This window comes from Microtus ochrogaster, chromosome 5 (genome assembly GCF_000317375.1).
Source record: "Microtus ochrogaster isolate Prairie Vole_2 chromosome 5, MicOch1.0, whole genome shotgun sequence".
Taxonomy (NCBI): domain Eukaryota; kingdom Metazoa; phylum Chordata; class Mammalia; order Rodentia; family Cricetidae; genus Microtus; species Microtus ochrogaster.
The window spans coordinates 18,628,096-18,639,543 of record NC_022012.1 but is presented as its reverse complement, the minus strand read 5'-3'; the positions used below and the strand labels follow the sequence as shown (position 1 = coordinate 18,639,543).

The following is an 11,448-nucleotide window of genomic DNA, read 5'->3' as shown; positions in this document are numbered from 1 at the left end:
GAGTCTACAATGGTGATCCTAAAGAAGCTAAGTAAGAAGGTGAACCAAAGGAAAAACGCATAGTTATCCTCTTGGCTATGGGAAATAGACAAAATTGCCTGGGAGAAAATTGGGATCTTGGGGGTGGGGTGGGAGGGGGGTGAGGGGAGATGGGGAGTGATTGTATCCTTTTAATCTTGAAAAAAAAATTTTGCCTACTTATTTTTTTTCTTGAAGAGCCAGAACAAAAATTGTATATTCGATGTATAGCCGAAAAGCAGCTGAAGATGTGAAGAAGGAATTGATGAAATTAAAAGTGAATTACTACATTCTAGAAGAGTCATGGTGTATAAGAAGATCCAAGTGAGTATTTCAGACAATCCATAGCTATAATCAAAAGCCTGAAAAGTTAGTGTGGGCGCATAGCAAGAGTTCTATTAGTAGTGCATGGTATAATATATATAAAATAAAACATTTCAAAAGTATGAGTCAGTATCATATACATAATTATTTAAATTAGACCTTTTACTCATTTTAGAAATATACTTTTAAATAGTGATATGCATGTGTATATTGCCTTAAACTAAAAATACCCATTTTTAAATAGGTAATTGTAGATGAGTTTTTATAAACTTACGTTTTCAAAGAAAACTACCTTTAATTCTAATTAGAATAAGCTTAAAGTACTTATATTGAAGAGGACTTATACAGGTTCTCACTGATGCTGTTTTTCTTTTGATAACAGGTGTGACTCTGTTGTCCAACCCTGGCCCTGAACTGTCCATAACTGATGTTTCTAATTTAGCCTTCTGGGGATCCAGGGTTAATGGACATCCACCACTGTGTCCCGCATTACAAATGCTATTGAAAGATGGTACTGGTCACTAGGGAGACTTGCAGAATAAAAGTAGTAGGTGCTACAGAGGCAGATGGGGCTGTAAGCCAGATCTTTGCCCCTTCACTGCTCTCTAGGATGCTGGTCTCTGGAAAACCCAGAGTAGGTTTGAACTCTCAGTTGTCATGTTCTCCTCCACCCCAAGTGTGGTAACAGTTCAGCTTGGATGTGTGCATGAGCATTTTGGTTGGGAAACCAAAATCTTAGCCTTATTGTTCTAGGTCAGTGGTTCTCAACCTTCCTACTGCTGCTACCCTTACCTACCATAAAATTATTTCGTTGCTACTTCATAACTATAATTTTAATACTGTTAAGAAATGTAATATAAATATGTGTTTTCAGATGGTCTTAGGTGACCCTGTGAAATAGTCATTCAATAGCCCTTATAGGGTCGTGAGACCCATAGGTTGAGAGCCACTGTTCTAGGTCTTCAGCTCTGTAGCATCTGTTTTTTTTTTTTTTTTTAGCATTTTATTTTATTTATTTATTTATTTGGATTTTTGAGACAGGGTTTCTCTGTAGCTTTGGAGCCTGTCCTGGAACTAGCTCTGTAGACCAGGCTGGTCTCGAACTCACAGAGATCTACCTGCCTCTGCCTCCCGAGTGTTGGGATTAAAGGCGTGCGCCACCACCGCCCGACTATTTTATTTATTTTTTAAAAGAGAAAAAACTTATCTCTTTTCATTTTACATACCAATCCCAGTTCCCATTCCTTCCCCTCTTCCCATTCCCTCCATCCCTCCCCCATCTACTACTCTATGAGTATTGCTTCGGGGAAGGTCCAAGGCCCTCCCTACTATATCTAGGCTGAGCAAGGTATCCATCCAAGGGGAATAGGTTCCCAAAAAGCCAGTACAAGCAGTCCAGATAAATCCTGGTGCCATTGCCAGTGGCCCCACAGTCTGCCCCAGCCATACAGATGTCAACCACATTCAGAGGGACTAGTTTAGACTTATACTGTTTCCTTCCCAGTCTGGATGGAGTTGGTGAACTCCTATTAACTCAGGTAAACTGTTTCAGTGGGTGAACCCATCATGGTCTTGACCTCTTTGCTCATATTCTCTCTCCTCCTGCTCTTCATCTGGACTTTGGGAGCTCAGTCCAGTGCTCCGATGGAGGTTTCTGCCTCTGTTTATACCAGTTGCTGGATGAAGGTTCTATATGGTGATAGTTAAGATATTCATCAGTCTGACTACAGGGCAAGGCCAGTTCAGGCACCTTCTCCTCTATTGCTTAGGGTCTTAGCTGGGGTCATCCTTGTGGATTCCTGGGAATTTCTCTAGTGCCAGGTTTCTTGCTAGCCCCATAATGGCTCCCTCAATCAAAATATCTCTTTTCTTGCTCTCATATCTGTCCTTTCTCCATCTCAACTATCCTGTTCTCTCGGGTTTCCTCTCCCTTCCCTTCTCCCCTTATCTTCCCCTTCTGCCCTCCTTACTTCTCCCACCTTTATGCTCCCATTTTCTCAGGGGATCTTGTCTATTTCCCTTTTTCAGGTATGTTTTTCTTAGGGTTCACCTTGTTTCTTAGCTTCGCTAGGATCATGAACTATAGACTCAATAGCCTTTGCTTTACAGCTAGTACCTACTTATGAATGAGTACATACCATGTTCATCTTTCTGGGTCTGGGTTACTTCACTCAGGATTTTTTTTTCTAGTTCCATCCATCTGCACGCAGATTTCAAGATGTCATTTTTATTCACCGCTGAGTAGTACTCTAATGTATAAATGTACTATTTTCTTTATCCATTCTTCGGTTGAAGGCCAGCTAGGTTGTTTCCAGGTTCTGGCTATTACAAATAATGCTTGTAGCATTTATTATTAATGGATCTATTCAAAAAGATGCAGTGGGACCTCTATGTGAGGGCTATCACTGGTAGGTTCTTTGACAGTTAGTCTGATGGTAGCAAAGTAAAAAAATTATTATGTATTGGATACAGTAAACATTTCAATTACAGAAGTATGGTGCTGGTTTATGGCAGCAAAGTGTGCAACCCATGAGACAGTCCTTCCGTAATGCACAGGTCAGAACTAGCAGCTGTGAAGAGGTGCAAATGGCTGTTTGTGTAGCAAGATCTAGAAAATAGCCAAATTGTACTGTCGTGGATCCCATAATGTCCCCAGTTTCCCGAAAGCAACCCAAAACTGCCCTGTCTATATTGTATGTGAGTGGGAACATGGGTCAAAGCTCCAGCAGGATAGTTAGATGCTCATGTTGTAAACAGTGCTCTGAGAAGTGATATTCGAGGCTAATGTATGCACCTGACAAGTGATGAGTGTTTGGCCAGAAAGTCACAGAGGATAGGAATGAATGGAGCTTAGACTTCCTAGAAATGCTTTCTTCCCATTAGAAAAAAAGGAGGAAGGGAAGGAAACAGGGAGGGAGGGAAGAAAAGAAGGAGGGAGGGAGGAAAAGACTTTGACAAACAAAATAGCCATGGTCAACTTTCTATAATTTTATTTTTTCTCTTTTTCTTTCTTTTGAATTGTTTATACTGGGGAGTGAATGCAGGGCCACATATAAGCTATTCAAGCAGCACTTTTTCCATTTTTTTGTTTTGAGATATCATCTCAGTAAGTTGCTCAGACTAGCCTTGAACTTGAGATGTTCCTGCTTCATCCCAGAGGTAGGATTATAGGCTTGTGCCACCAGCACTAGCTTTTTTTTTCTTAAGACCTTTTAAAGCAAGTAAAAATAGAAGAACTTCATGAGAATACAGCAACTGTGTCCATAATCTGATCTTGATTTAAAATGTTGAAATTATTTGGACAACTTATGTAGAAAAATATAACTTGATAATCTTATTTATCCCAGGTTTTGTTTTTGTTTTTGTGACAGGGTCTGTCTGGGTAGCCCTGGCTGTACTGGAGCTCAGTATTAGACCTATGCTGACCTAGAACACATAGAGATCTGCTTGTCTCTGCCTCCCAAGTAATAGGAATAAAGGTGTGCGCAACCATGCCCAGCTACTTCTGTTGTTCTTTATAAACTTTGTTATTAACTTGGCATGGTAGCACACAGGTAGTCCTAGTATTCCTGTAACCTGAAGGCTTAGACTCTGAGGTCGGAGGGTTGCATGTATAAGGCCACACAACGAGACCCTGATTTTGAGGGGGGCAAGAAGTTCATTGTATTTGAGATTTCATTATTCATTCCTCTAAGATGTAAGCTTACCACTGCAGGTCTCAGGAAGTCCATGCATCCAGAATGAGTTCAAACTGGCCTATAGGAGAATTTTAGTAGTCTTAAAAAGCTGGCGTTCCTCGGGGACTTGTGAAACTGGTTCCCATCTGCCAAAAGGAGTCATTTCCCTCAGGTCTGTCAGAAGAGCCGCATGGCTGTGTTGCCATGCACACGCGGTTGGATGGCAAGGCCCATGCTGGCCTGCAGGTCCCCACTGTCTTCTCACAGCTCTCCTCTCTCCTGCTGTAAATGTCAGAGTCCTGGCCCTCCTCCCTTAGCTTCTGTTGTCTACGCTCTGTGGAACTGATGCTGTTCTAGTCTTTCTCATGCTGTTCTTACCCTCTCACAGATGTCCCTGGCCAAGTCCAGTGCTTTCCTCTCTCCACATAGTTTTTCTCTTTCACCTACAGTTAAAGCCATGGAGTGGGTGATTGGCAGTTTCTTTGATGTGCCCATCTCATACAGTGACAGTAAGGCTTTCCTTTAAATTGATTTATTTCAGAGTATACTGACTACACCTTCCCTGTGAACTAAGCAAATTTTATCATCTTTAAAACTATTATTTTTATGTGCTGTACCTGGTGTTGTAGATCCTTAACTGCCCTCAATCTGCACATTCTGCATGGCAAACCAGAACCATGGGCATCTTCCCCCTTTACACACATAGGAGCCAACTGCAAACCAGTGTACGACATCTTCCCCCTTACACACGTGGGAATCAACTGAGGAAAGTAACTATGACAACACACTCTGGACAAGTAGCAGAGGCAGTGCTTCCAGGGCTGTGAGCTGTCTTAGCTAGTCCCTAAGCGCATGTATTCTGTAGGTCTGTCCTTATGCACCCTGTTGCTGTGTTTCCCTTGTCCTAAAGGGTGGCTATGGCAGCTTACAAAAAATAAAGGTAACTATTACAAGATTTTCAAAAATATAATGTAAGAAGGAGAGCTGAACTGAGACGAGGCGCGTAGGCAGTGTTCTGTGCTGTCTGCGGTTGGATAACGTGCGTTGCTTGTAACATGTGCATTTTCTCCTCTAGGCCTGGATGCAGCATGCCTGAAATCTGGGATGTGGAGGATCCAGCCAATGCTGGGAAGACACCCCTGTGTAACATCCTGGGGAAGGATTCCAAGCCTCACTTCAACACAGTGTTCCAGAACAGCGTTTACAAAGTTCTAGAAGTTATCAAAGAATGACTGTGACACGCGCCAGCTACAGAGACCGCATCAGTAATGGCTTTACTGCTTTGCCACTAAGTCATGTATCGTTTTAACTCAGATTACAAAACCTTTACAAGTCTTTTAAAGTAACTGTTTTCAAATGGAAAACATTTTATTTGGTCAATTTGTCATTCTGATTGTAAAAATGACTTACACCAGATCAATTAGTTACTGTTTCAGTGCACCTGTTAAAATTTGCTATGCAAATGAGTATATGCTTGTACTTCATTTAAATATTTGTGTTACAGTGAACAAAGCCATCTGTGTAGAAATGCATCATTGGTCATGACAAAGATGATCTGAAAGTGCAGTTCCTTCTGAACTGGGAGGGCCTGCTTTTCCGTGCAGGGCTGTCACAGCCTCGCTTCTTACTTACCTCCTGGTCTTACCTTTGGACACTTGGGTGATTCTGTACCCTGGTCTTGTCAACCCATCTCAGCTCTTAGTCCAGGTGTCAGTGGCCTGTGGATCACCTGTTCCTCTCACTTCTGGGTGCTCTTTTTGTTCTGTATGGCGCTTGAGAATCAAGTGTTTCCTGCCCATTGTTGCCCAGATTCCTGGGTATGATGGGAGGAACGGCTCCTTTAATTCCCAGCCATGTGGCATCTGCCTCTTCCCACATGGGCTTTTGCTTTCAGATAAATGCTATCTTGTCTTTAGTTGATTAGCAAGTGCTTATTCTTGGTTAAAAAATTAGGAAATGTGTATTTTTCTCATTTTTAGTATTAATCAAATATTATATTTTAATATCTTTAATTCACTTAAAATTTTTTCATGATTAATTGCAGTTGTAAGAAAAGCTATTTTGGACAACCCCAAATATGATACATCTAGAGTCTAATATATATAGAGACATAGCTTTGGTAGACTATAGTATATGGTAGTTTTTCTTTTGCTATTAAGATAAAACAAAACATAACTAACTTTTCTGTCAAAATGTAAATGAATAATGATAAATGAAGAGTTTTTTCTATTTTGCTTTCAAAATTGCCTGTCTTTGATAAGACAAAGCCTTAAGCCTTATAATTTTGCCTAAAATAAAAGATTAAGTTTGAGGAATGCGTATGTTCAGTCTTCCCCATTTTTCTTTCTTTTTTTTTTTTTTTTGAAAAATTTCCAAACATGCTTTGAATTTTTACACAGATTTTGTTTCTTAGAAGTTAATTTGTGTGAAATGAGATTCTTCAAAACCATGGATCTTCACTGTTGTAAGAAATGGTTTTCAGGTTTTAAATTCTAAGCAAATTGTGACCATGGCTGACTACACATTTAATTACAGTCTTCTCTTTATTAACCACAGGCTGATTAACCTCAGTGTGGATTGTCCTTGAGACCTGAGTCCTCAGGGATGGTTTCCGGTGCCCATCCTGGCAGCCGCAGAAGAGCTGCTCTCTTCCTGCCTTCTTACCAGAGGCCAAGAACAAGCTTGTCTGGGGGAAGCACTAGCTTGCTCCTGTTGTCACCTGAAAAGACAGCACGTGAGACTGAGGAGCGTGGCCTCGGTGTCCTCAGAGCCAACCTCACCTCCCAGGTTGTCCCGCCCTGGAGCTGCCCAGGGACTGTCGTTCCTAGTGTTGCACAGTGTGACTCTGCTTCCTCATGTGGCGCTCAGTTTTTTATTTCATAAGCTTTTACCAACTCAGAACATAGGGAGGCAGCTGGAGATAGGTGGGTTAGGAGTGTTTCAGTGATGGTGCAGGATTGCGAGGAAGTGAAAGAGGGTTCCTGAGGTTGGAGAGAGAGTAGGCGTGGGTGTGAGGGCGGCATGCACACCCTGCTTGTCTGCACTCCTTCTGCACCCTGAAGTGACTGCTGTGTGTATACAGCAGTTAGGATTTTTTTTAAAATCACCTTCCTTTTTAAAGTTCTTTTCTATCCTTACCCTCTAACAAGTCCCTTCATCATAAGTTCATGTGTAATGATTGGAAATTCTGTACAGAGAAACAAAGCACTAAAATACTATTAGAACCAGCTCACACGCTGGGAAACATTAAAAGCAGTCTAAATTAGTTTTCTGCAGAAGCCTTTTGTAACAGTATTTCTTAATGTGACTCCACCAGCAAGCTCTGCTTGTATTTTAGGCAAGTCAGCTTGAAACAGAGGCCTTGGGGGTCCACTGCGTATTTAGCCTCCAGCACATCCAGTAGCAGCCGGTGCTCTGCGACTTAAGCACTTTTACGGCGACATGGAACAGTAATAGATTCTGTGTAGCTGACAATGCAGCATTAAAGCTCAGTATTTTGCATATTTTTAGCATTTACAAATATTTTTGCTTTAATGTAAGGAAAGTAAGGAAAGACAGGAGGCAAATGAAATAGTTATTATTGTGACATTTTTTAAAAAGCTGGGTAATACGTCCATAAAAAGATAAGCCTCTGAAATGCCTGACAGAAAATGTGTGCTGTTAAAGTAGGCCAATAGCATTAAGGAGAAAATAAAAGGATGTGTCTGAAATGAAGTGATGACTGCATAGGAGTATTGTATTTTTATGAATTTTATGCCCCTTGTTTACATGTATTATATATGTTAAATAAAAAATACATGAAAAATGTGCAAAATATTCTTTGCCTGCTGTTTTCCTTTGCACCCTGACTGTGACCACGCACATTTTCATTTCAGATGGCCATGAATGGCTCTACATCATCTTGTAGACCTCATTGAAAGGGGAAGGATAGTCACCAAGGGGCCATTGCTGATGCTGGGTGCTAGAATCATCCAAAATTTTATATTGTATATGGTCAAAACCACATGTGTTCCATTGTTTCTTTCAGCAAGGGACATATGTGTTGGTATAATTACAGAGTCGTTGATAGCTTTTCCTATACATTATACCACAGATAATTTGGTATAAAAGTTCCTCAAATTGTAATCCATATATCTGTGCATTATTGTTTATCCTACTTGGAGGGAAGGCAGCTTAGTTGTGTTTACCCATGTACAAATGACTTCCTAACACAGTTGTACTTGGATTCTGACATCTTGTGGGGAATGGTGTTCTCTTACGATAATTTTCAAGCTGGAAGTGGCCCTTCCACAGAAGTTTTTCACTTGGTTAATCTGAGATGGGGACCCCAGGATTTGCATTTTTATTAGCATATAGTAGTTATATATGATGGGTTTCAGGATGACATTTTCATACATGAATACATTTGGGGCACTTTCACCCCTCCATTGCCTTCCGTTGTCCCCTCCCATGCTCACTGATCCCCTTCCTATTCCCAAAGTGCCCTTTTCTACTTTTGTGTCTTTTATGTGTGTGTGACCCAACGTATTTATATAGGGTTGTTTAAAGGTTCAGAAGAGCAGGGGCAGTTTAACAGAGGCTAAAGACCGAAGAAACAGTTCCTCTTGTCAGCTTATTAACTGCCTGAAGATCTTCAGGGATGAATGTGGCCTCATGAGCCCTACCCTGGCAAATGTTCACTACCTATAAGTAATCAGGGAGAGGTGGGCCCTCTCAACTCTATGACATATGATGGCCCCAGTCTTACTTGGGTTTTATCAGTGATCATTTGCCAAGAGTTGAAGAGTGCAATGGTCTCGCTAGGTCCAGATGACTCTTCCACATTGTACCTGCCCTCTGTCACTTACATTCTTTGTTCCCCTTCCTGTTTCACATGTTACTGCACCTGGAAGTAGGGGGACATGGATGTCATGTTCATGGCTTAGCATTCAGTGGTCGTTTATTCTTAGCACCTACCAGTTCTGAACATCTGTAGGAACTGCAAACCAGCGCAAAAGGAAACTTTGCTGACCACTGCATGACTCCATGGGCATAATCTTATTCAGAAGGAGAATGACAGCTACATGGTGATCTTTTAGCAAGAGCTTCCCCACAAAAGCCTAAGTCCTCCCCAGCCATGGCTTTTGACTAGGTTTGCAGTACCAGGCATGTGAAGTAGGCCTCAAGTCTCCTCAGAAAGCAGTTATCCTCAACAGCCCTGGCACTATTGCACCACTGCCTATCTTGGCCGGAAGGTCAGCACTGTAGTATCCAGGGTCCATGGGTGTGCACAGTCGCATGGGCAGTTCCCTGCCACCAGCTTGCTCAGTGCCTTCCAGCATCATACAATCTTGCCTGCAGGAGAAGGCTTCTAGCTCAATTGCAACTTGACTTCTGCCTGCCTTTCAACCAAAGTATGTATTGTGTGTAGTAATGGGGTCTTACCATCTAGCTACGATATACAGCCAGCATCAGGAGCAGTTGACCTATATTGAGTACATCGGTAGTCGTCCTGGCCAACAACCTATGGGGAGGAAGCTCACCCCTGCTCAGGAATTTTCATTTCTGACATTTTCACACATGTATACTATGTATTTTTGTCATATTTACCCTGCATTTTGTCATATTTATTCTGCTCCCCCTTCTTCCTCTCCCATTCAGTTGCCCGGTTCTTTATCAAGTGTTTGTCTTTGGGACTCAGAGTTCATTGTGTTGCATTCAGGAGCATGTATAACTTAACCCATGGCTAGATCACTGAAGAAAATTTTCTCCTTCCTGCCAGCAACCATTAACTATTTATAATCTCAAGGGAAGATGGCTTTGTGATTCCCTCTCCTCTTGTGGCAGTGTTGATGGGTAAAATTTCTTTCACACCACTGATTAGAGTTTAGGAATGCAATGTTCCAAACACTGCATCCCTTCCTCCAACTCTTGAATTCTTCCTGGACCCTCTGTGACGGTCTACAGCACAACTTGCTTCATTCAACACTTTGACCAGTCATGAGTCTCCAGAGCAACCATCACCTATTACAAATCTATGTCTTCCTGACCAACATTAAAACACTGATTATTTTAGTTGCTATGATCGCAATACCTGACAAAGGCAATTTAAAGGAGAAATGTGTTCAGGTTTATAGGCCCATGTTATAGTCCATCATGGCAGGAAAGTCACAGCAGTGGGATCCTGAACTAGTTGGTCACATTGCATCTACTCTTGAGAAGCAGAGAGGAACCACTGCATGCTTAGCTTCCTGTCTCCACTTTGTATGGCCCATGATGACTCCCTGCCGAAGGAACAGTCCAGCCCACAATTCAAATGGGTTTTCTCACATCAGTTAACATAAAATCAATCTAATCCCACAGGCACGCACAGATGCTCATCTCCCCAGTGATTCTAGGTTGCATCAAATTAACAGTTAAGACTAACCATCACAATGGGCAAAATCCAAAATATTTAGGCGATCTAATAACCTTATGGCTTCTGGGAGCAGCTTTATTCACTCACACAAGGTACCACTGCTCAAGCATTTTTCATTTTTTATTAGCTTATGAAGTTGTAGGTTTCTTACGGCTTTTTATCCATAGTTGACCTCTTATTTGCATTTCCCACCAGATAGGTTATGCTGATTTTGTCCAGGGCCCCATGCTTGAGAATGTCTTTGCTCGTGGATGGGAATAGACTAGCTGGATGGCTGACGCATAGAGGCACTCCTGTTCCTGTTCGCTTACACCAGAGCTAACCTTCTTTGTCCATTTGACACTTAGGGACTTTGATTTAATTGGCGCAAATAAGATAAATTTGTAACAGCACTGATAGGAGTTATGCATCATGTAAGTATTTTGAAGCTGTAAATGAGACTTTCCTTTTACTTCAGAGATGGAAAATGAATGAAAATCTCTTGAAATGGAACTGGCCTTTGTAACATTCCTTTGTCTAAGAGAAAAATATAAAATTCAGTGATGTGTGAGGATTTGAAAGTTTTTGTTTTTTTTCACTTTAGTACTTTTTTTTTGCCTCAGAAATCTTCAATCTTCTCCCACTATTTGAAGGCCACTGTGAATCAACCACTAGGTCATCAAGCACCTGCTCCTCCTACCTTCTATATTCCTGTGCCCAACTAGATGTTCCTCATGTAAATCTGTAAACTAATTCTCAGTGCAAAAAGCATGGAGCTGCCTTTGAGCTTCATTGTGTTTACAAATTAATACACAGTGCTGCCTCAGAACAAGTGTGTTTTCACCAGCCAGGGTGAAGGAGGTACTGCAAGGTCCTAGAAACTTAACTTTCATATTTCCTCCCATGAATTCCAGATAAGGCAGCTAAGAGCTCCCTCCCTCCCTTTCTTCCTATCTCCATCCCTCCCTCCCTCTCTCCTTTCCTCCCTCCCTTTTTTCCTTCTTTCCCTCTGTCTATTGTAAAGAACTTTAGAAAGTGGTATTGTTTCCCCAA

General features: G+C 41.5%; 1 protein-coding gene across 1 annotated transcript in view; it reads left to right on the top strand.

Moving 5' to 3' along the window:
- Dpy19l1 (dpy-19 like C-mannosyltransferase 1) overlaps positions 1 to 6,569 on the top strand; it is a gene marked incomplete at its 5' end in the record, with an annotated part of 94,939 nt that extends 88,370 nt beyond the window's left edge. The window contains 2 exons of the mRNA XM_005347450.3: positions 217 to 342; positions 5,095 to 6,569. Coding sequence (XP_005347507.1) covers positions 217 to 342; positions 5,095 to 5,251 — 283 coding nt within the window. The remainder of the gene's footprint in view (positions 1 to 216; positions 343 to 5,094) is intronic.
- Positions 6,570 to 11,448: the final 4,879 nt, after the last annotated feature.